Below are 27,794 nucleotides of genomic sequence, written 5' to 3'. Positions count from 1 at the left end.
AGCATAACTCCACTTTTGTTAATGTAGCGGTACCCTCTTGAGGGCTGCTGAGCGTTGTGGTCCGTCTGCCAACCTGCCCAGCCAGGCAAACAGTTATCATTCACCCTCAGGGAGAAAACCAGTCCTTGAACTTTGTTTGTATTTTTATTGAGGAAAATAAACTTGGATGGGGATGGGATACTCATGAGATGCCCAAACTGATTGAAGAAAAATATATATAGGACCGACTATATACACCTCCGATATATACAACTCCAATCTTCAACTCCAGCACGTCACTTGCTTGCAGACTATCTCTCCTCAACACCTCCAGCACATCACTTACTTGCACTTCCCAGACCAGCTAGCACTGATTTGTACGTCTGACACTGGCTCAGCCAGGCCTAGGGTAAATGCCCTTTGCAGGCAGGGTCCGGGGGCCCCTTTAGTGTAGCAAAATTGTACATAGTCCCAGTGCTAGCTGTCCATCTGGCTACTGCTCCCAGTACCACCTCTTCAGGCCCTGTCAGCCCTCCTGGCTGCAGCTGCCTGTGCCACCACAGTCCACTCCACTGATTCTGCACCCATCCTAGACTGCAATCTCCCAGTCTACTCAGGCATGCCTCCCTAGTCCTCTCCCGACTGTGTGTCACTCACCAGCCCTCATGGCTATGACCTGTTGTTCCTCTCCTGGAGACTTTGCCTGGCAGTGCTCTTCCGCTGTCCTCCCTTGCTCCCCTGCCATCTGTCCAGGACACCTTTGTGTGTCTTGAGAAGGGTCCTGTCCTCACCCAAGAGCCAGGCCCAAGATCACCCCCTCTCCCTCAAAGACCCAGACAGCCTAACATTCCATCTCCAGCTTCCAGCTGAACAACTCTTCCCCAGCTGGGCTGACCCTGAGTATTTAAGGAGGCCTACCCCCTGTCAATCCAGATTGGGAATTGGTCAGGGCTCCTCAGAACACCCCAGGCAGCTCCACCTCCAGCTGCCGCTAAGCTGATTCAGTTGTTGTTGTTGATCTGCTCGTCAGTCCTGCCTACTTAAAGCCATCCAGCTCACTTCATCACTGCCTTCGCCTTTGGTCACATCTCAGAGACTTTTTTTGAACACTTGCTCGTTGAGATCCCTTCTGGCTCCTGATCCTGCTTGCTGTACTACTACGTTGATCTCTAGCTCTCTGACATTGGCATTGGCTGACTACCCAATCTGGTTACTGAACTCTGGCTATGTATTGACTACGCTTACTCTGTTTACCTTTTTATTATTATTAAACAAGTGTGATTAACTGTACTTCTGTCTCGGTCTGATTCATGGTTTCTGACACCAGAAAACACCAGAACATTCTGGAAAGAAGTGAGAGGTCTTGGTGATGCTGCCTGTGATTCACCCATCTCTACTCTGAGTCATTCCCATCCCAGATCAAAACACACCCAGGCTCTGCCAGCCAAGCCCGGAAATTGAACTACTCTCACAAAAACATGCACAATCCTTCTAGCACACTAGAGGGTGCTACATTGAGAAAAACATTCCCCTCTGGGTGATCTATGTACATTGTAAGGTATTAACAAACTTTGTTGCAGATTCCTACCTTTTATTATGCTGACAAAAATCACTGATTGTTCGTCTGTGCCTCTGTGCTGATTTAGTCTAATGGGATTGGCTTAATATTTATCAAGCAGCTGTTGCAGCTATAGAGCTCTAATGAGGAAAATTGCAGGATCTGCATCCCTTTAGACATGATTTCCTATTGGGAGTATCTTATCAAAAATATTTTTGTTGCAGGGGATGCCAAAATCTGACTTGTATCTTAGTGTAGACTTCTGGGAAAATCAGTGAGTCAATCATGCTAGCAGGAAATTATGTTTCTGGGGGATGTTCTGTACACATTCTGTGTACAGAAAACCTCCAGGTAGCCATACTGCATTGCATTTACAGAAAATGACAGCGGCTACAGATTGAAAAGGAAAGGTCTTTTTTAACCGATTCAGCCCCGGAATATTTTGCTGCTGAATGACCAGGCCATTTTTTGCAACTCGGCACTGCATCTCTCTAACTGACAATTGCACGGTCGTGCGATGCTGTACCCAAACAAAATTGACGTCCTTTTTTTTCCCACAAATAGAGCTTTCTTTTGGTGGTATTTGATCATCTCTGAGATTTTTTTTTTTGCGCCATAAATAAAAAATACACAATATTTTGTACTTTTTGCTATAATAAATATCCCCATTTTTTTTTTTTAAAAAGCACATTTTTTCTGAGTTTAGGTCGATACGTATTCTTCTACATATTTTTGGTAAAAAAAAAATCGCAATAAGCGTTTATTGATTGGTTTACGCAAAAGTTATAGTGTCTACAAAATAGGGGATATAATTATAGCATTCTTCTTCTTTTTTTTTTACTAGTAATGGTGGCGATCTGCGATTTTTATCAGGACTGTGACATTATGGCGGACACATTGAACACTTTTGACACATTTTTGGGACCATTGGCATTTATACAGCGATCAGTGATATTAAAATGCACTGATTACTGTAAAAATGTCACTGGCAATGAAGGGTTAACACTAGTAGGCGATCAAGGGGTTATCTGTGTTCGCTAATGTGTGTTCTAACCGAAGGGGGGATGGGACTGTCTAGCGGAGATGAGAGATCGCTGTCCATATTTTGTATGAACACATGATCTGTCTCTTCTCCCCTCAGAGAACTGTGATCTGTGTTTTTACACACACAGATCCCGGTTCTTGGTGTGTTACGAACGACCGCCGGGCACTCGCATCGGCTCCGGGGGTGTGCGCTCCCTTAGTGGCCACTGGGCGAAGATACGTTACATAACGTCGTTTCACCCAGCCGTGCCATTCTGCTGCAGTCAAACTGTGGCGGCTGGTCGGCAATTGGTTCATAATATTCATTTACAATATGACTTGTGTCACAATTGTATATGCAATATTATTATTTTTTTATATGCTATTTTTTACCATGAATGTGGAGTTACCCTTAAAATACTTTTTTATTCATTAAAGCGGTTGTATAGTCTTTTTTATAACTTTTACCTACAGGTAAGCCTATAATAAGGCTTACCTGTAGGTAAAAAAAAATCTCCTAAACCTGTATGGTTTAGGAGATATTCACCTCACAATGCGCCGCTGACTGCAGCAGCACATGTGCACAGGGGATTCTTGGCTGAAAGTCTGGCATTGTGGCTCCGGCTACTCACAGCGCCGGAGCCGCGATACCCGGAAGACACGCCGAGGGAACATGTCAGCTCCCTCAGCGTGGATCGGGCGAGATGTCAGGGTCTCGTTCTAAGGTAAGTATTTCATTATGAGCTAGTATGCGGTGCATACTAGCTTATTATGACTTTTCCCTTGCAGGTCAGAAAAAAAAATAAAAAAACGTCAGCGGGTTTACTCCCGCTTTAAAGACCTTTAGTAGATATTATTATTATTATTATTATACAGGATTTATACAGCACCAACAGTTTGCACAGCACTTTACAACCTGAGGGCAGACAGTACAGTTACAATACAATTCAATACAGGAGGAATCAGGGCCCTGCTCGTTAAAGCTTAAAATCTATAAGATTGTAGTGTGAGGCATATAGCTGTAAGCAGGGGCATTGCCAGGTCTACAAAAGATCTGGAGCTAGAGCCCATAGCAGCGTAGTAAAGAAAGTCATATGCTTGGGCGGGTATACACATGTATATACAGTAATATATGTGTGTGTGTGTATATATATCCCCAGAGAGCCCTGCCTCACATCAGGGTCCCCAGAAAGCCCCCCCTTACATCAGGGTCCCCAGATAGCCTCCTCCTTACATCAGGGTCCCCAGAGAGCCTCCCCCTTGCATCAGGGTCCCCAGAGAGCCCCCCCACTTACATCAGGGTTCCCAGAGAGCCCCCCCTTACATTAGGGTCCCCAGAGAACCCCCTTAAATCGGGGTCCCAGATAGCCTCCCCCTTAAAACCTAGGTCCCCAGAGAGCCCCCCTTGCATCAGGGTCCCCAAAGAGCCCCCCACTTACATCAGGGTCCCCAGAGAGCCTCCCCTCCCCTTGGGGACCCCTACATACTTGGAGCTATGGGCCCAGATTTGGGGCTGGGCTATAACCCAAAAGCCACCCCCTAGAGACGCCACTGGCTGTAAGCTGGTAAAACTTACTGTACCTAGCTTAGAGAAACTTATAACTTTTGTATTGAGAGGTTCGGAGTTTAATATTGTTGTGTAAATTGTTGAGTCAGCAATTGTTCTAAAGCATACATAGCAATATATCTATGTTAGTTGTAATTTATCTTAATTAAAAATCTACTTGGAGTTTGGCTCACATGTATTTTCTTCCGCTATATAATTCATTAAACCCTTCTACTTATGTATAACTTGTCAGTTCCCTAACGCGTATGATTGTCATGTGGACATTAGATTGTTTGCATCTTTAACTTGGTGACTGGTGTTAACAGATGTACTGTATATACTCCATAAAACACTGCAGAATGGGATGGTGCTATATAACTCAGATAAATAAATGATTGTTGTTAAGAAGGGAGTGATGATTCAATTTCACATTGTCATACTTTTCCAAAGTTTAAGAACTTTTGAGTCCTTACCATATACTGTCATTCCTGGACCTGTGAATCCGTGCCCCATTCTCATTGTAATACAAAGCCTTCTGAAGACTCTCTTCTGTGTTACAAGCTGAGTTGTAATTTGTAACAATCCGACTTGGTATCCCCAGGCAGCGCAATACTGCAGAAAAGTGCAAGATTCATGTTTAATGTTCAAAATCAGGAAAAATATTGGAAATTATGTAGTAATAATAATAATAATAAAAATAATAATGTTTATCAGCTTTTTTAAATGGTGCTGGTCAGTAATCGCTCCATAAGACTTACAGGCATTTCCCACCATTTTTTTTTTGGGGGGGGGGAGTGTGTTATTTGGAGCGAAAAATACAGTAAATGGATATGTAATGTGAAAACATACTTTGCCAAATACAGGGCAAAGCATCAAGTTCACTTTAATGAGACGACCATGCCAGGTGGTAAGTGGATGCTGAGTAGAAGGTTCCAAACAGGGAGTACTAAGGAAAATACATAGACAAGAGGCCCATTGCACATGACAAACCAGAGAGAGAGGAAAAATACGTATTTTTATTTTTTACGCTATAAACAAATAAAAAAGGCCCAATTTTGAAAAAAACTCATTATTTTTTACATTTTGCTATAAGAATTATCCCCAAAAAATATATACAATTTTTTTTTCCTCAGTTTAGGCCGATATGTATTCTTCTACATATTTTCGTATAAAAAAAATTGCAATAAGCGTTTATTGATTGGTTTGTGAAAAAGTTATAGCGTCTACAAAATAGGGGATAGTTTTATGGCATTTTTATTAATATATTTTTTTTTACTAGTAATGGTGGCGATTGCCAATTTTTATTGTGACTGCGACACTATGGCGGACACATCGGACACTTTTGGCGCTATTTTGGGACCATTCACATTTATACAATGATCAGTGTGATTAAAAATGCATTGATTACTGTGTAAATGTGACTGGCAGTGAAGGGGTTAACCACTAGGGGTTAAGTGTGTCCTAAGGAGTGATTCTAACGGTGGGGGGGGCTATGTCTGACACCACACTGATCACTGCTCCTGATTACAGGGAGTGGTGATCAATGACAGTGTCACTAGGCAGAATGGGGAAATGCTTGTTTCCATCAGTATTTCCCCGTTCCTCCTCTCCGTGAGACGATCGTGGGTATTCCCATGGACATCGAGTGCACAGGACCCGCAATCACACTCACGGAGCTCGTGGCAGGTACACGCCCCAGGCGGCACGCACGCGATGGCACGGCGGCAAATTTAGAGGGATGTACCTGTACGCCCATTTGCCTGTCTGTGCCATTATGTCAACGTATATGTACATGTGGCGGTTGGCAAGCAGTTAAAGCGGAGGTCCACCCTAAAGTGGACCTTCCGCTCATTGGAACCCTCCCCCCCTCCGGCGCCACAATTGGCACCTTTCAGGGGGGAGGGGGTGCAGGTACGCCCCTTTCCGCAGAATCTACGCCCCTTTCCGAAGGTCCCCCGCTGCCTGCTGGGAAACACACGGATCCCAGAAGAAACAGCGGGGACCATCCTTATTGCGCAGCGCGACTTGCGCATGCGCAGTAGGGAACCGGGAAATGAAGCCGAAAGGCTCCACTTCCTGATTCCCATACCCAAGATGCCGGCGGCAGCACCCGAGAGACGATTGAGAGATCGGCTTCCGGTGCCGACATCATGGGTGCGCTGGGCGGGTAAGTGTCATTATTTTAAAAGTCAGCAGCTGCAGTATTTGTAGCTGCTGGCTTTAAAAAAAAAACAAAAAACGGCGGACTCCCGCTTTAAATATGCGTTTTGTACCACCCAAGAATAAGTGTTTGTCTTTCTATTAGAGCTGTTGTTGTGGAGGTCATGCAACCACTAAGAGAGACAGATACCAGGGGGGGGCTTGGAGTGTAGTTTATGGACCTTGTGAGGAAGACACTGAGAAATGTTCTGTGGAAGATCAGAGAGAGGGTGACAGAACCATAGTAGGAGACAGAAAGTAAGGTAAAGTTGCGTAAGATATAAAGTTACTGTACTTTTCACCTTGGTGATTGGTCTAGTGGTCAAGCACCGTTACACCGTATTTATATATTATTTTCAATTAAGTGGTGCAACAGCATATTGAGAGGTTGTTGGAATGTGTTTTATGAACAGCTTGAACCTAAATTGCTTTGTCACATTAAATATGGCCTTCCTTCTGCATATACTCCTCTTCCTTTTGCTCCCCCACTGATCCATTTATTGCTGGTAGCAAAAGCCAAATACACCAAAGTCAAAAAAAAAAACACATGACAGGACTGATGCTTTGGGATTGGCCGATCAACCACACAAAATCCCCAACTAAAACCGATTTAGAGCTAACACAATGCTTCTTTTTTCTCACATTCAGCTAGTCCTGGAATAGCATGATATTTACGGTAAATACAACCCTGGTAATACCTGTACACAGTACTGCTGTAAACACCCAGTGATGTCCGTATACTGTCCGACTCCCCTCTTGGAACCACTGGCGCAGCACTGGGATGCTGCTAATCCATTTATAGGACGGTCTTCCATTCTCACACATAAAGGCAACTCTGTCTTCATCATCCCTAAGGCCAATCTGCACACAAAATTAGCATATAGAGATGATACAATTTTATTTTATTTTTTTACCAAGAATCAATATTTTTCATTTTCTTACCATGTCTCCTATTATCTGGCAGATGTAGACCGGATCATTTCTCTTGATGTAGTGCATTTCTGGTGTTTCTTGATAGCGTGGGTTTGTGTCCAAGAACCTAATGCATATTTCTGGTACGTCCTCCTCAAACTGTAAAATGAAATTCTCCAGACTCAGCTCAGCATCAGCACATAGGAAAATTTAAAAAGCAAAAATACATTTATCATCTAAGGCTAAATGAACAAGAAGACAACTGTGGGCCTGAGCCTTGGGAAAAAGAGGAAATGGGACACCACCAATAACAAAGCGCAGTTTTTTTTTTTGCATTTTCCCTCCATGTTTGTATAGTTGTGGAAATTACGTAATGGAACCAAGAGCAAGGTCTACTGAGAAGAGTCATAAGACTCAGGTGGCCTTTTCATGGTAGTTATTTGCCAGATAAAGAAAATGTACTACTCAAAGGATGCCATGGTGTCACAACTACTGGTGGACAGCAGTGTTACTAATGGACATGGTTTACTGTAACACAAGTATTTAAGATCTTCCAGCATCACATTCCTTTGTGGCCCTTGGCATTCCTTTACATAACCTCTCTAATGCTCTGAGACTTCCTTCTGCCCTATAATGTGAGTGTACATCTGAAAGAGGGGCAGGTGGCTATATAGTACCCATCATGTGTTACTGACTCTGATCCCACTCTCACTGATGTCTGAATCTCTACTTAGAGCCACCAGCCTAAAAAGTTATATTTGTACTGGCCCAGGGGGCAAATGGCCCCAAGCCATGTCCTACCCTGGTAAGACTTAAACATGAAACCATCATTTTTTTATTTGCTGATTATTTCCAGGTAGATATAAACATATAAAAAAGTTGGCATTGTGTATTAACACACCTACCTGACCAAAGTGCCAAGATGAGGGCTGAGCATGACGGTATGCTGTGTTGACACACCTACCTGACCAAAGTGCCAAGGATGGGGCTGAACATGACTCTCTGTGCCCAGATAGATAATGCCATCTTCACTAAGGACATACTCTCGACGTTCAGCTTCATTGTGCAGGTACACTGGATCATCTAACAGACCAAAACACCATAAAAAGGGTTCAGCTGAGGTCAATGTTATAAAGTGGAACTATAGTCTTTTTTATAAGAAACCTGCCTTGGGAGAAATGTTGGGGCTGTAAAATCTGACTTCTTTTAGAAAATGATAGCTGTCTGGCTGCCATGCTGACTTTCCTTGGTCAATGACTTTGAGTCAGTAACGCAGAAAAAGTATGTTGATAAGTATTTATGTCCTTCTCTGACTTTCCTAATCTGAAAACATAATCTGGGTCAGACAATCCAAAAATGAAGCCAGAGGGCCTGATATACTAATGGGTATGCGTGTATGATCACACATTGGTACAACACATACTTTAAAATGTATAGAATTAATTATATGCCCACAATATGCACAAACACACGTGCACAGGCTATAGTGAATATACATTAAATTTATTAACAAGGGTGGTTTGCTACAGAATTTATGCTCCAGCATTTGTATGGACATCAGCTGATCTGTGGTATACCTAAAATAAATATGTAATTTTCCCTAATGTTTTTGGGTCTAACTGCTGCTGGCATTTCAAATTATTGTACCATATAGAAACAAAAAGGAATCAACTGTGCATGGGTTTAGTTAAAGGGGACTTTAACTAAACAAACTAAACTAACCTGAAATAATTCATAAATAAAAAAATAAAAAAAAGAATTAGAACACTGTATTTTATGCTCACATGTGGCCAGAAAGAAAAAATGGGCTTCCTATATGTTCCATGCCACATAACTGGAAAGTTGCAGAATATCTCCTGGTCACCAGCTGTGTTGTCCCTGTTTCCATGCTGACCAAGCAACTGAGATTTGATGTTGTATTACACCTTACATGATGCATTCCAAATATGAGACTCGTTATTTTTATTGTTTTAAAATTTTGCCAGGTCTGCTTTACTAAAGCTTTCATCGTTTTAGTAGTAGTTCTGATTTGTAGCAAAAATTATAGATGGTAAGGCCACAAAAATTATTTACAATCAGAAGTCTGTGGGGCCCACAGAGATTAACCCTTTCATGCCTAAGCCTATTTCTAAAGTTAAAATCCGTATTTTTTGCTAGAAAATTACTTAGAACTCCCAAACATTATATATATATATATATATATATATATATATATATATATATATATTAGCAGATACCCTATAGAATAAAATAACAATTGCTGCAAATTGTTTATGTCACACGGTATTTGCGCAACGGTCTTTCAAATGCAAATTTTCTGAAAAATACACCTTCAGAAATAAAAAAATAATAAAAAGAAAAACAGTAAAGTTATCCCAATTTTTTTGTATAATGTGAAAGAGGATGTTACACCAAGTAAGTAGATAACTAACGTGTCATGCTTTGAAGTTGCGCACACTTGTGGGATGGCGCCAAACTTCAGTACTTAAAAATCTCCATAGGCGACGCTTTAAAATTTTCTACAGGTTACCAGTTTAGAGTTACAGAGGAGATCCTGTGATCCTATAATGATTGCTCATGCTCTGACGATCACGGTGCTACCTCACATGTGTGGTTTGAACACTGTTAAATTTTTTAAATGATTATTTATTTATTTATTTTACACTACCATCTTTAAAAAAAAAAAATGTGATCATTTTTATTTATTTAGGTACTCTTTATGGAGGGATTTCGGGTTTAAAAGTTTGCACTTAAAAATATTCAAAACACCAACATCCAGTGATCCGATCTAGTAACATCCGGGTTACTAGATCGGATCAAAGCCGATTCCGGCTTCATCCGGGTCTTTGGCCAGCCAGCGGATGTGTCGGCTGGCCGCTCAGGCCTCCTGGTGGGACAGTAGAGCCAGGGTGGGCCATGGAAGGCGACAGGGGGGGGGGGAGTGTCCCCTCCCGCTTCTTAGGATAACAGTTGAGTGGCTTCTTAGCCGCATCGGTTAATATCACTAAAAAGCTAAACACTGACTCATCACCCAGGAATAACACCTTTAACCACTTGACCACTGGGCACTTAAACACCCTTAATAACCAGACCAATTTTCAGCTTTCGGTGCTCTCACATTTTGAATGACAATTACTCAGTCATGCAATACTGGACCTAAATTTTTGTCCTTTTTTTCACACAAATAGAGCTTTCTTTTGGTGGTATTTAATCACCGCTGGGTTTTTTATTTTTTGTGCTATAAAAGAAAAAAGACAGAAAATTCTGTAAAAAATGAATTTTTCTTCGTTTCTGTTATAAAATTTTGCAGATTAGTAATTTTTTCTTCATAAATTTTGGCCAAAATTTATACCACTACATATCTTTGGTAAAAATAAGTACAAATTGGTGGATATTATTTGGTCTTTGTGAAAGTTATAGAGTCCACAAGCTATGGTGCCAATATCTGAAAATTGATCACACCTGAAGTACTGACGGCCTATTTCAATTCTTGAGACCCTAACATGCCAGAAAAGTATAAATACCCCCCAAATGACCCCTTTTTGGAAAGAAGACATTCCAAGGTATTTAGTAAGAGGTATGATGAGTTTTTTGAAGTTGTCATTTTTTCCCACAATTCTTTGCAAAATCAAGATTTTTTTTACTTTTTTTAATTTTTTTTCACAAAATTGTCATATTATCAGTTCATTTCTCACACAGCATATGCATACCACAAATTACACCCCAAAACACATTCTGCTATTACTCCCGAGTACGGTGATACCACATGTGTGAGACTTTTACACAGTGTGGCCACATACAGAGGCCCAACATACAGGGAGCGCCATCAGGCATTCTGGAGCACCCAGGACAATTCTGACATTTCTCTCCTACATGTAAAAATCATCATTTATTTGCTATAAAATGACATAGAATCCCAAAACATTATATATGTTTTTTTTAGCAAACACCCTGGAGAATACAATGGTGGTCGTTGCAACTTTTTATCTTGCACGGTATTTGCGCAACAATTTTTCGAATGCTTTTTTTTGGGAAAAAAAACAGTTTTGTGCTTAAAAAAAAAAAAAAAAAACACAGTAAAGTTAGCCCAATTTTTCCATAATGTGAAAGATGAAGTTACACCGAGTAAATCGATACCTAACATGTAACTCTTCAAAATTGCACAGGCTCGTGGAATGGCGCCAAACGTCGCTACTTAAAAATCCCCATAGGCGACGATTTAATTTTTTTTTTACTGGTTATATGTTTTGAGTTACAGAGGAGGTCTAGGGCTAGAATTATTGCTCTCGCTCTAACGTTTGCAGCGATACCTCACATGTGTGGTTTGAACACCGTTTTCATATGTGGGCGGGACTTACGTATGCGTTCGCTTCTGCATGCGAGCACATGGGGACAGGGGCGCTTTAAAAAAAAATATATATTTTATTGTTCATTTTACTTTATTTATTTTAGTTTGACATTTTTTTCCCCAAAAATAAATTTTTTGATCACTTTTATTCCTATTACAAGGAATGTAAACATCCCTTGTAATAGGAATATGGCATGACAGGTCCTCTTTACAGTGAGATATGGGGTCAATAAGACCCTGCATCTCATCTCTAAGCTGGGAAGCCTGCAAAAAAAAAAAGATTCTGGATTTGATCGTATTGGCGAGTCGCTAGAAGCACCGGAGGGCGGCGGGAGGGGGGGTGTCTATGGCTGGGTATTGCAGGGTATCACCGACTATGGCTGGGTATCTCAGAGTATGGCTGGGTATCTCAGAGTATGGCGTTGCAGAGCATTGCAGGATATTGGAGGGTGTTGCAGAGCATTGCAGAGTGTTGCACGGTATTGGCGGGTGTTGCAGAGCATTGCAGAGTGTTGCAGGGTATTGGTGGGTGTTGCAGAGCATTGCAGAGTGTTGCAGGGTATTGGCGGGTGTTGCAGAGCGTTGCAGGGTATTGCAGAGTGTTGCAGAGTGTTGCAGGGTATTGCAGGGTATTGCAGAGTAATGCAGAGTATTGCAGAGTATTGCAGAGTATTGCAGAGTAATGCAGAGTATTGCAGAGTATTGCAGAGTAATGCAGAGTATTGCAGAGTATTGCAGAGTAATGCAGAGTATTGCAGGGTATTGCAGGGTATTGTAGGGTATTGCAGAGTATTGCAGGGTATTGCAGAGTAATGCAGGGTATTGCAGAGTATTTCAGGGTATTGCAGAGTAATGCAGAGTAATGGCAGGGTATTGCAGAGTATTTGCATGGAATTCAGGGGTTAATTTTCGGTGAGCAGCGATGTGGGCACTGCAGATGCAGCCCACATCGCTGCTGACACCGATCTCTTCCCCCTCCGCTGTTCCGATCGGTACAGAGAGGGGGAGGGAGGAACCGGCGTCATGTTATCATTTGACGGAGCGATCACGTGGTAAACGGCCGCTATGAGCGGCCGTTTACCGTGATCCGTGATGCACAGGACCCGGCGGTCACGCATGCTCTCGAGTGCGCGCCCCAGGGGGCGCGTGAGAGCGGAATTCTGGGAGGACGTCATATGACGGCCTCCCAGAGTTAAGAAACCGCCCTGTAGCCGTCATTTGGCTATAGGGCGGTTATTAAGTGGTTAAGCCAAAAACTTATATTTGCGTGAAGGGGTTAAAGTGGTATTAAACTCTAATTTTGTGAGATAGGTACGTTTTTTTTTTTATGATAGAAGAGACCCTATTAGTCTGTTCTGCTGTAAATGCTTCCCCTCTGCCTGTCAGCTGTAATGTACATGAGCCACATATGTGCAGCTCAGCATGTATTTACGGCACTACTCTGGGCCGTGATGATATGACTCCTGTGCACATGTGCAGGAGTGATCTCATTGCGATTTCGCCATTCAGGTGGCAGAGAGCGAACCTGGAAGGAAGACAAGTGGAAGACAGACGTGCCTATGACCAGTGCACATGGGGCTTCATTTAACACATAAACCACTTGGGAACCTGTTAAAAAAATATAGCTTAAAAGCTACAATAAAAGGACTTATTTCTATCTATCTGTACCTGTATGCTATCCTGATTTCAAGCTGGTGGTGCTCATTATTTTGTATAGAACTGAAAGTGTTCCCAGCTAGTGATGGACGAACGTTTCGCCCGGCGGTCGTTTCGCGGCGAATTTCCGACATTCGCGGTCCGCACGTTCGAACGCCTTTTTCCGTCGTTCGCCGCGGCGGACTTACGTGTTTAATGTATACAAGAACTTTAACCTTTGGTGACACGTTTATCATGTGATACAGGACAGCCAATTGAGACATGACAGCACATGGACACTTGGACATTCCCCCTAACCTATAAATACACCCGATCCGGTGGCCATTTTACATTCTTTCTTCTGTTACGATAGGGACAGGTTCCTGTGTGGAGTAGGGAGAGATAAACCACTAGCTATTTGGTACACAAAAGTTCTTTTCAGGACTGGTATAGGTGTTAGGTGTTGATAGGTTTGCTGTGCTGCTGATTCTTGCAGCAGCCTGAGTGTCTTTTGTTAGTTTAGAGAAAGGGAAAGGACGGTGTATGCTACAGGGACAGCCAGATTAGTCTTTCATCATCATCATCATCATCATCATCATTAGCTGTTACTATCAAGGTCCACAAAAGAGCTGTTCCAGTAACCACTAATCGTTCTCTTTTTTTGCCAATTTGTATAGGGACAGGAAGGAAGCAGTGTTGTCAGGCAGTGAGGGTAATTTTAAAGACTTGCTGTTATTATTAGTTCCACAAAGGTTCTTTTCAGGACTGGTATCAGTGGTACAGTAATAGGCTTGTACATGTATAATATTCTTTCTTCCAAATATAGAAAGGATATTATACTTGACTGCTGCCCTTCTGCTGCAGTCTGCTAAACATTCACAACTCACTTGTTCCACAAAAGTTCTTATAAGGACTGGTAACTTGGTATAGGGTGCTACGGTACATAGGCTTGAGTGCGGTACAGTCTGCTGTTCTGTAAGGACCGCTATCGGTCCACAATAGATAGGGTTGACGTGCACCACTGCTGACCGCTGCCCTATACTGCAGCAGTCCTTCAGCGGTATAGGGACTGACGTACAGTCTGCTAAACACTAATACACAACCTGCTTGGTCCACAAAAGTTCTTATAAGGACTGGTAACTTGGTATAGGGTGCTACGGTACATAGGCTTGAGTGCGGTACAGTCTGCTGTTCTGTAAGGACCGCTATCGGTCCACAATAGATAGGGTTGACGTGCACCACTGCTGACCGCTGCCCTATACTGCAGCAGTCCTTCAGCGGTATAGGGACTGACGTACAGTCTGCTAAACACTAATACACAACCTGCTTGGTCCACAAAAGTTCTTATAAGGACTGGTAACTTGGTATAGGGTGCTACGGTACATAGGCTTGAGTGCGGTACAGTCTGCTGTTCTGTAAGGACCGCTATAGGTCCACAATAGATAGGGTTGACGTGCACCACTGCTGACCGCTCACCTATACTGCAGCAGTCCTTCAGCGGTATAGGGACTGACGTACAGTCTGCTAATCACTAACACACAACCTGCTTGTTCCACAAAAGTTCTTATAAGGACTGGTAACTTGGTATAGGGTGCTACGGTACATAGGCTTGAGTGCGGTACAGTCTGCTGTTCTGTAAGGACCGCTATCGGTCCACAATAGATAGGGTTGACGTGCACCACTGCTGACCGCTGCCCTATACTGCAGCAGTCCTTCAGCGGTATAGGGACTGACGTACAGTCTGCTAAACACTAATACACAACCTGCTTGGTCCACAAAAGTTCTTATAAGGACTGGTAACTTGGTATAGGGTGCTACGGTACATAGGCTTGAGTGCGGTACAGTCTGCTGTTCTGTAAGGACCGCTATCGGTCCACAATAGATAGGGTTGACGTGCACCACTGCTGACCGCTCACCTATACTGCAGCAGTCCTTCAGCGGTATAGGGACTGACGTACAGTCTGCTAAACACTAATACACAACCTGCTTGGTCCACAAAAGTTCTTATAAGGACTGGTAACTTGGTATAGGGTGCTACGGTACATAGGCTTGAGTGCGGTACAGTCTGCTGTTCTGTAAGGACCGCTATCGGTCCACAATAGATAGGGTTGACGTGCACCACTGCTGACCGCTGCCCTATACTGCAGCAGTCCTTCAGCGGTATAGGGACTGACGTACAGTCTGCTAAACACTAATACACAACCTGCTTGGTCCACAAAAGTTCTTATAAGGACTGGTAACTTGGTATAGGGTGCTACGGTACATAGGCTTGAGTGCGGTACAGTCTGCTGTTCTGTAAGGACCGCTATAGGTCCACAATAGATAGGGTTGACGTGCACCACTGCTGACCGCTCACCTATACTGCAGCAGTCCTTCAGCGGTATAGGGACTGACGTACAGTCTGCTAATCACTAACACACAACCTGCTTGTTCCACAAAAGTTCTTATAAGGACTGGTAACTTGGTATAGGGTGCTACGGTACATAGGCTTGAGTGCGGTACAGTCTGCTGTTCTGTAAGGACCGCTATCGGTCCACAATAGATAGGGTTGACGTGCACCACTGCTGACCGCTGCCCTATACTGCAGCAGTCCTTCAGCGGTATAGGGACTGACGTACAGTCTGCTAAACACTAATACACAACCTGCTTGGTCCACAAAAGTTCTTATAAGGACTGGTAACTTGGTATAGGGTGCTACGGTACATAGGCTTGAGTGCGGTACAGTCTGCTGTTCTGTAAGGACCGCTATCGGTCCACAATAGATAGGGTTGACGTGCACCACTGCTGACCGCTGCCCTATACTGCAGCAGTCCTTCAGCGGTATAGGGACTGACGTACAGTCTGCTAAACACTAATACACAACCTGCTTGGTCCACAAAAGTTCTTATAAGGACTGGTAACTTGGTATAGGGTGCTACGGTACATAGGCTTGAGTGCGGTACAGTCTGCTGTTCTGTAAGGACCGCTATCGGTCCACAATAGATAGGGTTGACGTGCACCACTGCTGACCGCTGCCCTATACTGCAGCAGTCCTTCAGCGGTATAGGGACTGACGTACAGTCTGCTAAACACTAATACACAACCTGCTTGGTCCACAAAAGTTCTTATAAGGACTGGTAACTTGGTATAGGGTGCTACGGTACATAGGCTTGAGTGCGGTACAGTCTGCTGTTCTGTAAGGACCGCTATAGGTCCACAATAGATAGGGTTGACGTGCACCACTGCTGACCGCTCACCTATACTGCAGCAGTCCTTCAGCGGTATAGGGACTGACGTACAGTCTGCTAATCACTAACACACAACCTGCTTGTTCCACAAAAGTTCTTATAAGGACTGGTAACTTGGTATAGGGTGCTACGGTACATAGGCTTGAGTGCGGTACAGTCTGCTGTTCTGTAAGGACCGCTATCGGTCCACAATAGATAGGGTTGACGTGCACCACTGCTGACCGCTGCCCTATACTGCAGCAGTCCTTCAGCGGTATAGGGACTGACGTACAGTCTGCTAAACACTAATACACAACCTGCTTGGTCCACAAAAGTTCTTATAAGGACTGGTAACTTGGTATAGGGTGCTACGGTACATAGGCTTGAGTGCGGTACAGTCTGCTGTTCTGTAAGGACCGCTATCGGTCCACAATAGATAGGGTTGACGTGCACCACTGCTGACCGCTGCCCTATACTGCAGCAGTCCTTCATCGGTATAGGGACTAAGAGTTTTGTCACAGGGTCATTTAAAAAATGACAGGCAGAGGAAGAGGCAGGCCCTTCCGCAGGGGTGGTAGGGGTAGGGCAGGAGCAACAGGCTTGAGCCAAAGTGGGAAGTTGCAGAAGGTGCGTTCAATTACTTTAAAGGATGCACCAGACTTGGTTGAGTGGCTCGCTCAGCCTTACTCTTCTGCACCCTCCTCATCCTCTCGATCTGCACCCTCTTCTTCACTCTCTGCTATGTGCACCCCCAAAGACACTACCACCAACAACACGACCACCACCACCACCACCACATACCTTCCGCTTGAGTCACTGGAATTATTTTCCGATCCATATCAAGAGGACATTTCTGATGCGCAGCCACTCTTGGTATTGGATCAGGAAGAGGAGGTAGCAACAAGCGCTACTCAGCAGTCTGACGCCAGTACCCAGATCAGCCCAAGGAGGAGGTTGGTCCCCGGTGTTGCTGCCTACTCCGAGATCTCTACTTATAGCGGTGGGGAAGGTGACGTTGATGATGACGTGTCTAGTGATGTCACGTGGGTGCCCACAAGAGAGGAAGAGGAGGGGAGTTCAGAGGGAGATATGGACCAGCAGATAGGGAGGAGAAGCAGCAATGACTTACATTGCACAGCAGGGACAAAGCAGACTGCAAATGTATCAGGAGCGAGTCATCGACCATGTACGGTCACATCTGGCGCTCCCAGGACACCGGCACATGGCTCCGCAGTGTGGGCTTTTTTTAACGTGTCCGCTGCTGACAATAGCGTTGCCATCTGCAATCTTTGCAGTCAACGCGTTAGTCGCGGTAAGCCCAATACTCACCTAGGGACGACCGCCTTAAGAAGGCACATGAGCAGCCATCACCGAGCCCAGTGGGAGCAACGGAACACACAAAGCCACACTGCAGGCTCTCACCGTCCAGCCTCGTCTTCTACTTCTCCTTCTCCTCTCTCCTCACAATTGTCCTCCACTCCACCTTCCATCACGCCAAGCTCACATTTTTCTGCAAAAAGGCAGGCTTCCGTGGGCCTAATGTTTGAGCGTAAAAAAATGATGACGCCGGATAACCCTCTTGCCCAACGGTTGGCGGCTGGCTTGTCAGAACTCATAGCCCGCCAACTACTGCCATATAAACTGGTGGACTCGGAGGCCTTTCGCAAATTTGTGGCCATTGGAACACCACAATGGAAGGTCCCAGGAAGGAAGTATTTCTCAGAGAAGGGCATCCCAGAGCTATATGGCCATGTTCAGCGGCAAGTGAATGTATCTCTGGCACACAGTGTCGGTGCCAAGATACATCTGACCACAGACACGTGGTCTAGCAAACACGGGCAGGGAAGGTATATCAGTTTTACTGCCCACTGGGTGAACCTTCTGACGGCCGTCAAGCATGTAACCCGTGGCACCCGTGTAGATTTGGTTTTACCGCCACGGATTGCATGCAGGCCTGACTCTTCTTCTCCTCCTCCTACTCCATCCTCCTCCCTCTCCTCCTCAGCTGCCTCCTCCTTTTCCACTGCTAGCGTCTCTTCCACTGCACCGCCCAAGCTCCCCAGAACCTATTCCACATGCCAGGTGAGACGTTGCCATGCCGTGCTGCGTCTGTTGTGCCTGGAAGCAAAGAGCCACACTGGCCCGGCACTCCTTTCAGCTTTGCGTTCACAGGCAGATGAGTGGCTAACACCGCTCAATTTGACAGTTGGTAAAGTGGTGTGTGACAACGGTGCCAATCTGCTTAGCGCATTGAAACAGGGCAAAATCACGCACGTGCCGTGCATGGCACACGTCTTAAACTTGGTCGTGCAGCGATTCCTTGTCAAATACCCTGGGGTCCAGGACATCTTGCGGCAGGCAAGGAAAATCTCGGCCCATTTCAGAAGATCTTACACGGCCATGGCTCGCCTTGCTGACATTCAGCGGCGACACCATCTGCCGGTCAGACGTCTTATTTGCGATTGCCCGACGCGATGGAACTCAACCTTCTATATGCTTGATAGGCTGCTCCAGCAGAAACGTGCAGTTAACGTCTACCTGTATGAACTCTGCGAAAGAAACGGTTCTGGGGAGCTGGGTTTTTTTTCACCGCGCCAGTGGCTGCTCATGCGCGACACATGCAGACTTCTGCGGCCATTTGAGGAGATCACCAAACTGGTCAGTCGCAGCCATGGCGCCATCAGTGACATGGTACCTTATGCCTTCTTTCTGGAGCGTGCATTGCGTCGTGTCATTGATCAGGCTGTGGAGGAGCAGGAGCGGGAAGATGAGGAAGTCGCAATGCTGGATGAATTCCCAGGGGGGGCTACTCTATCTGAGACAAGTCAACAACAGGAGTCTGATGAGGAGTCAGAGGAGGATGGTGCCGGGGCGGATGAGCAGGAGCAAGAAGAGCATGCTTTAAACCTTTCTGGGATCCCTGTTGTGCGAGGATGGGGAGAGGAGAATGAAGAGGACGACATTATCCTGGATGATGAGCAGGAGCCAGGCCACCACACCGCTTCCACTTTAGTGCAAATGGGGGCCTTCATGCTCCAGTGTTTTAATAGGGACCCCCGTATAAAAAGCATGAGGGTCAAGGACCAGTACTGGGTGGCAACGTACTTAGACCCCCGGTACAAACACAAAATGGCGGAAATGTTACCGCCGTCGCAGAGGGCTGTCAGAATGCAGCACTTCCAGGCCTTGCTTCGAGAAATGCTGCATTCTGCTTTTGCGTGCGCTGGCAGAGGAGCAATTCCCACTCCCAGAGAAGGATTTGCGGGTACCAATCCAACAGCGCCTGCAAGAAGAGGCCGGTTTGAAGATGTGTTGGTGACTTCGGATATGAGGTCATTCTTTCAGCCGACCCATCGACAGGTGTCATCCGGATCCAGCATCAGGGAACGCCTAGACCGTCAGGTGTCCGACTACATTGGGTTAACGGCCGATGTGGACGCTCTGAGGAGTGATGAACCCCTAGACTACTGGGTGGGCAGGCTTGACCTCTGGCCAGAGCTTGCCCAATTTGCAATCGAACTGTTGGCTTGCCCCTCATCCAGTGTCCTGTCCGAAAGGACGTTCAGCGCAGCAGGGGGGATTGTGACCGATAAGCGTACTCGCCTAGCTCACCACAGTGTTAACTACCTCACATTTCTAAAAATGAATGAGGCATGGATCTCGGAGGAATTCAACACATGTGACCAGTAGACCATGTATATGTCTATAAACTATTTTTTTAATCAAGCACACAGACCTTCTTAATTCATTTGGCTCACTTCCTTGACCCAAAAAAGCACACCGTACTATATGCCCCTACCCTCCTCTTTGAAGAGGTTGAGCGGTGTCATATTTCTACTGGGGCTGCTTATGATATCCCTGTGCTGTGCTGACTTCCTCCTGGGGGTTCTTATTATGAAGGGATCACACTATCCCTGTGCTGTGCTGACTTCCTCCTGGGGGTTCTTATTATGAGGGGATCACACCATCCCTGTGCTGTGCTGACTTCCTCCTGGGGCTGCTTACGGTGCTGCTGTCAGTGCTGTATGTCACGGTGCTGCTGTCAGCGCTGTATGTCACGGTGCTGCTGTCAGCGCTGTATGTCACGGTGCTGCTGTCAGCGCTGTATGTCACGGTGCTGCTGTCAGCGCTGTATGTCACGGTGCTGCTGTCAGCGCTGTATGTCACGGTGCTGCTGTCAGCGCTGTATGTCACGGTGCTGCTGTCAGCGCTGTATGTCACGGTGCTGCTGTCAGCGCTGTATGTCACGGTGCTGCTGTCAGCGCTGTATGTCACGGTGCTGCTGTCAGTGCTCTGTATTACGGTGCTGCTGTCAGATGCCTCTATCACGGTGCATGTGTCATTCCGGTATGTCACGCTGCTGGTGATCATCTCCTGCACCCTCTTCTTTGCCTACCCTGGTCCCTGACCTTCCCTCTCCTCCATTGCCTTCATTAGCTCCATAGTCCTGAATTGTTAGAACAATTTCCCAAATAAAATAAAAATGCTTGTAGTTATCGATCCCAAATTCACCTCATACATGTATTATGTCATTGTCCAGATGGTGGGACTACGTTTTACCCCCTAATAATTACCACGTGGCCGCAAATTCGACATGAAGGTTTGCAAAGTTCGCCTCCCATTGAAGTCAATGGGGCCCGCGGCGAACGTTCGGTTTCGCGAACGTTTGGGTCCGTTCGCATTTCGCTTTCGCGAAACGTCCCGTCGGAAGTTCGTCCATCACTATTCCCAGCACTTAACTTTTCCCATATTTTGTTACAGCCTTATTCCAAAATGGATTAAATTCATTATTTTGCTAAAAATTCTACAAACAATACCCCATAATGACAACGTGAAAGAAGTTTGTTTGAAATCTTTGCAAATTTAATTAAAAATGAAAAAAATAAATCACAGCCTTTGCCATGACACTCAAAATTTAGCTCAGGTGCATCCTGTTTCCACTGATTATCCTTGAGATGTTTCTACAACTTGACTGGAGTCCACCTGTGGTAAATTCTGTTGATTGGGCAAGATTCGGAAAGGCACACACCTGTTATAAGGTCCCACAGTTAACAGTGCATGTCAGAGCACAAACCAAGTTATGAAGTCCAAGGAATTGTCTGTAGATCTCCGAGATAGGATTGTATCGAGGCACAGATCTGGTGAAGGGTACAGAAACATTTCTGAAGCATTGAAGGTCCCAATAAGCACAGTGGCCTCCATCATCCATAAATGGAAGAAGTTTGGAACCAGCAGGACTCTTCCTAGAGCGGGCTGCCAGGCCAAACCGAGTGATTGAGGGAGAATAGCCTTAATCATGGAGGTGACCAAGAAACCAGATGGTCACTTTGACAGAGCTCTCTGTGGGGAGAAGAGAACCTTCCAGAAGAACAACCATCTCTGCAGCACTCCACCAATCAGTATGGTAGAGTGGCAGGTGGAAGTAAAAGGCACATGACAGCCCGCCTGGAGTTTGCCAAAAGGCATCTGAAGGACTGTCAGACCATGAGAAACAAAAATCTCTGGTCTGATGAAACAAAGATTGAACTTGTTGGCCTGAATGGGAAGCGGCATGTCTGGAGGAAACCAGGCACCGCTCATCACCTGCCCAATACCATCCCTATAGTGAAGCATGGTGGTGGCAGCATCATGCTGTGGGGATGTTTTTCAGTGGCAGGAACTGGCAAGCCTAGTCAGGATTGAGGGAAAGATGAATGCAGTAATGCAAAACATCATTGATGAAAACCTGCTCCAAAGCACTCTGGACCTCAAGACTGGGGCGAAGGTTCATCTTCCAACAGGACAGCGACCATAAGCAAACAGCCAAGATAACAAAGAAGTGGCTACAGGACAACTCTGTGAATTTCCTTGAGTGGCCCAGCCAAAACCCAGACTTGAACATCTCTGGAGAGATCTGAAAATGGCTGTGCACTGATGCTCCCTGTCCAATCTGATGGAGCTTGAGAGGTCCTGCAAAGAAGAATAGGAGAAACCGCCAAAAATAGGTGTGCCAAGCTTGTAGAATCATACTCAAAAAGACTTGAGGCTGTAATTGGTGCCAAAGGTTCTTCAACAAAGTATGGAGTAAAGGCTGTGAATACTTATGACATGTAATTTTTTTTTTTAAATAAATTTTCAAAGATTTCAAACAAACTTCTTTCATGTTGTCATTATGGGGTATTGTTTGTAGAATTTTTAAGAAAATAATGAATTTAATCAATTTTGGAATAAAGCTGTAACATAACAAAATGCGGAAAAAGTGAAGGGCTGTAAAAACTTTCCGTATGCACTGTAGAGCAGTTTGTTTTATTTGTATATATATTAATACTGTGACTGTATATATATATATATATATATATATATATCTTTTTTAAAACTATTGATTTAAAGGGGAATAGGACCAGTTAAAGTGTTACTAAACCCACAATAGTAAAATCAATGTGCATATGCAGTAAAGCATGCTTGTTATACTCACTGTGGGTTCAATCCTCAGGGGTTAATTCTCTGCAGTGTGTAAATAGGCTGTTTGATCCTGTCTCCTCTGATTATCTCCTACTTCCACTATCTCCAAAAAATAACCTGATATTTACAGAGCCAGGGGACAGGCTGCACATGCACAGTTTGGTGTGCATTGCTAGAGAAATTGTTTTTTTCTTAGGAGAGTGCATGTTATCAGCACAGGGCCAATCAGCACTGTCCAGACAGAGGGTTAGGGGTCCTGTATTCTCATTGGACAAATGTGTGAGAATGAAAACTCCTACCACAAGCTTTAACCAGGAACTGATATAAGTCACAAGACTGCTTTATACTGCTGATGAGAAAGGTATTTAGCAGTTTATATTTACTAAAATATCAATTTTCTGTGTACTGAGGGAGATCAGATATTGTGACTGCAGGGTCCTGGGTTTAGTAACACTTTAACAACTTAAATAAACAATTCAGTCATCCTATGATACAACCAGAGAATAAATAAAGTTGTTATTAGTAAAGGAGTGGTTATCTCTGTTTATTCCAAAAAGGGCAGTTGAAAATCTTAATACTGCCCGACACATACACTTACAGTAGCCTCACATAATGTATGCTTACCCTCACACCAAGGGTTAAAAAGTATCATGAACTCCCCCAAGTTTTCAATGACTCCACTGGAGATTTTGATTGATATCGTATAGTATCCAATGATGGCATTGGCTGGTGTGTTGACACACACTTTCCACAAGCCTTGGTTGCAATCAACGACCCTGGAACTCCATGTCTTCCTGTCACTAAGGCTGGATATGGGAAAACTGTTCTTAGTTCCATCCTTTTTTGAAGGTTTGGGACCTGAAAAACAAGAATTTCTGCATAAAAAAAAAGGTAATTTGAATCAGCCATTGGCTTCCAGTCATTATCTCAACCTGGTTATTACATGTGGCTATTTGATTGAGAAATTTAACTTTGCAATACATTTTTCAATGAAATTGCAAACCATTCAAAATATAAAACAATTGTTTTGATAGACTGCAAAGTGACACCGAAGCTGAAGTTGAAAGCAGCAGAAAAATCTGATTTCTTTTGATGAAATCTCCACATTTTTTTTTCTGTGTTGATTTCAATTTCAATTTGATCATATTTGAAATTTTGCACATTGAAAGTTGCATTCCACAAAATACTGGTAATATTGATACAAAACCAGATTCGATTTCACATTCAAGCTAATTCTGGTGGTTCATCAAACTCGAGGGTGGTAGATTACTTGGTTTCTGGTATATTTGTGATTCCTGATTAATTAAAAGTGGTTAAAATTGACCGAATCATTTCCACATGTATGGGCAATGGTAAAGTATCACCTGATCAGTGCTGGACTAAAGCAGCAATTATGATGTTAATCAAAAGTATTCTTGGTCCTCTTACAGCTTTGTAATGGAAAAACAAATACAAAATACGGTGACTTTAAATTGCTAAAAATGTTGTTAAACTGTTTACACCAAGTGAATAATCAGACCAATATTAATGTATTTTCTCATGAAAGGAATATTTAACAGGGACAAATCCCTACAAAAAAAGTCTAAGCCCTTGTACACACGGTCGGAGATTCCGACGGAATGTGTCCTATCGGACCGTTTTGTTGGATGTTCCGACTGTGTGTGGTCTCCATTGGACTGTTTCCATCGGAATATCCGACGGACCAACTTTTCCAACTTGCCAGTAAAATTTTCTGACAAAATGCTCCGATCTGACATACTCCGATCATGTGTAGCCTACTCCGACGAACAAAGTGCCACACATGCTCAGATCAAATTCCTAGACCAAAGCTATTGGCTGCTAGCCTGAACGTAGTCCTGTCATAACGAAATAATGTCATCACGATATGTACAATCGAATTTTCCGACAACTTAGTCCGACCGTGTGTATGCAACATCACTTCCGGACCTCTTCCGGAATTAATCCGTCGGAATTACTCAGACGGATTTGGTTGTCGGAATCTCCGACCGTGTGTACAAGGGCTAATGGCTGTAGACCAGCTCACATCCCCTCTGCTGCTCAGTTTTTTGGGATTGCATTAATCTAACTGTTACGCTGCGTACACACAATCGGAATTTCAGCCAGCAAAAGACCGATGAGAGCTCTTCATCGGAAAATGCGATATATAGCCCATATAAAAAGATTATAGCAATGTGACCAGGTTGTGTAACCATAAAATGTCCATCCACAAATGGCAACTTCCATAAGGGGATTAGAAGCAAAATCCATCAGCAGCTACAGTGTATAAAAGAGAAGAGAGGCGCCTCTAAGTGTAGCAATATGGTTACAATTAATGATGGTACCATATTTATAAACTCAAATTGTTGATGAATAAAACAGGCACAGGTATGCAGGCATCCGGATTAAAGCTGTCCACATAGACCGTCCTCCCCACCACTGGCTCTCACTGCTGTCAGTCTGCAATTGTGACTGGGAAGACTACCCTGCAGTAGAACATTCTGAAAGCGAGGCTTGAACTGCTCATGGAGCTCAGAGTGGAAGGAATGACATCAATAGTGGTGCAGAGGGCGGTCTATGTGGACAGCTTTACCCCGGATTCCTGCATACTTAGATGTGCCTGTTTTAATCATCAACCATGTGAGTTTCTAAATGTTGTAGCTTCATTAAATGTAACCATATTGCTACACTTAGAGGCGCCTCTCTTCTCTTTTATGCCCAGTTGTGACATGACGCTACTTGTTTATCAAGACATCGCTTGTATATCAAGTCAAAATGTATTAAAAAATTTTGCTTGTCTTGTAAAACGCTCTCAAACCAAGTTACTCTCAAACCAAGGTTTTACTGTATATCCATTAATAAAAAGTGACACATCATTCATGCTCCACTGCTGTGCCATGACATGAGATGCCTCTTAGACCCCATTCACACCTGAGCGTTTTGAAGCTTGAAGCCTGGAGCTACAAAACGCTGGAGGGGAAAAAATCCATTATTCTCTATGGAGATGGTTCACATGTCCACTCCAAAACGCCTGAAGCTCAAACAAGTTCTGGAACCTTTTTTTTAGGCAGATTTGGGTGTTTTTCTTCTTTTTACATTGGTGACCTTTTGCCCTGCACAAATCGTGGCAAAACTCTGTAAAAAAAATGCAGCAAAAACGCGGTAAAACTGCCTGCCTGAAAACGTTACGCTCAGGTGTGAATGGGGCCTAAGTGAGAATGGGGCACATACAAAACTATTTCTTTCTAGGTACCCAAGCAGTAACTGACATTTATCCAGTACTGAAAAAAAACAGTCACTGAACTAGGTGTTATCAAACTCTTGGTGTTGTCCATACAATTACACTTATGTTAAGCCTTGTACACACGGTCGGAGAATCCATCGGAATGTGTCCTATCGGACCGTGTTGTCGGATAATCCGACTGTGTGTGGTATGCATTGGACTGATTCTGTCAGAATATCCGTCGGACCCAATTTTATAACTCGCTGGAAATATTTCCCGACCAACTGGTTCGATCAGACACTCCGATCATGTGTAGTGAATTTTGATCGGACCAAGTGCCACGCATGCTCAGATCAAATTCCTACATCAAAGCTATTGGCTACTAGCCTGAATGTAGTCCCATCGTAACGAAATTACGTCATCACGTTCTGAAAGATCGGATTTTTCGACAACTTAGTCCGACCGTGTGTATGCAACAGTTTCGGACAAGATCCGTTGGACAAAATCCGACGGATTTGGTTGTCGAAATCTCCGACTGTGTGTACAGGGGCTTAGAGATTAAAAGCCCTCCAGCTTTACTGCACTTTGAATTTTTTATTGTTTTTTTTATTATTTCTTGCTTCCAGATCCATCATGGTTTTGAAGGTCCCTCTAGAGAGGGTTTTGCTAAATGTTCTCCCTCCCTCATACACATTGCTAATCTTAGTTTGTATCAGGCATCACTTAATGGCTCAGACTGGTCCGGATCTGGACCCAGTAATAGTCCAATCTGGACCACAGCCTTGCCAAGTAGTTGCCTGAGTGTCCTCTCCCGCCGCTGGCTCGCCTGCCCGCTACTGCCGCTATCATCCTTAAATAGGAGCACAATATGGGAGGCACGGCAGGTCAGTCCCTTTTACCAAATGGCAGCCCCCCCCCACCTTATTTAAACAAGATGGAAAGCATGGTAGGTCTGGGCTAAGGGCAGGGCATTTTAAGTTGAGATGATTGGTGATTGGTTACTAGGCAGAAGAGCAATCACAGCAATCAATCACCTGCCTTTAACATAAAGTCCCCCCCTTAGTACATACCTGCCGTGCTTCCTGTCTTGTGTGAATAAGGTATGGGAGGGGGTAGTGCTGCAATGTTATGAAAGGCACAGACAGTGATATCAAGGGAGGACTGTGATGGGGAGGGCCTGTATGGAGGGGGTCTGTGAGGAGGGGGTCTGTGATTGGGGGAATGTGATTGAGGGGTCTGTGACGGGGTATCTGTGATGGAGGGGGCTATGAAGGGGGGGCTGTGATGAGGGATCCGTAAAGGGGGCATCTGTGATGAGGGATGTGTGATGGGGGGGGCTGTGATTGGGGGATCTGTGAAGGGGTCTGTGATGGAGGGATCTGTGATGGGGGGTCTATGATGGAGGGTTCTGTGATGAGGGGTCTGTGAAGGGGGATCTGTGATAGAGGGGTCTGTGATGAGGGGTCTGTGAAGGGGGATCTGTGATAGGGGGGGTCTGTGATTAGGGGTCTGTGAAGGAGGATCTGTGAATGAGGGGGTCTGTGATGCTGTGATGGTGAGTCTGTAATGGGGGGGGGGGGGTTGTGATATAAAAGGGGGTCTGTGATGTGAAGGGGGACTTATGACAACAATATAAGGGCATGTCCACACTTGTGCAGAGATCTATGTTTTTCTGCACTAAAATAAAAAAACAATTGTTTTCTAGGTGTCCTGTTCACACTTCAACA

At 44.5% G+C, this 27,794-nt stretch overlaps 1 protein-coding gene across 1 annotated transcript in view; it reads right to left on the bottom strand.

Annotated features, from left to right (window-relative positions):
* Positions 1 to 27,794, bottom strand: part of LOC143934791 (uncharacterized) — a 154,112-nt gene that overhangs the window by 37,210 nt on the left and 89,108 nt on the right. Inside the window, 5 exon segments of the mRNA XM_077458417.1 lie at positions 4,580 to 4,718; positions 7,004 to 7,166; positions 7,248 to 7,376; positions 8,182 to 8,300; positions 23,472 to 23,705. Of these exon segments, the coding sequence (XP_077314543.1) occupies positions 4,580 to 4,718; positions 7,004 to 7,166; positions 7,248 to 7,376; positions 8,182 to 8,300; positions 23,472 to 23,705 (784 nt within the window).

This window comes from Lithobates pipiens, unplaced genomic scaffold (genome assembly GCF_037356315.1).
Source record: "Lithobates pipiens isolate NorthernLeopardFrog02 unplaced genomic scaffold, aLitPip1_a1.2 Scaffold_28, whole genome shotgun sequence".
NCBI lineage: Eukaryota > Metazoa > Chordata > Amphibia > Anura > Ranidae > Lithobates > Lithobates pipiens.
Note: the sequence above shows the minus strand (reverse complement) of the source record. Positions and strands in the feature narration are given on the sequence as shown.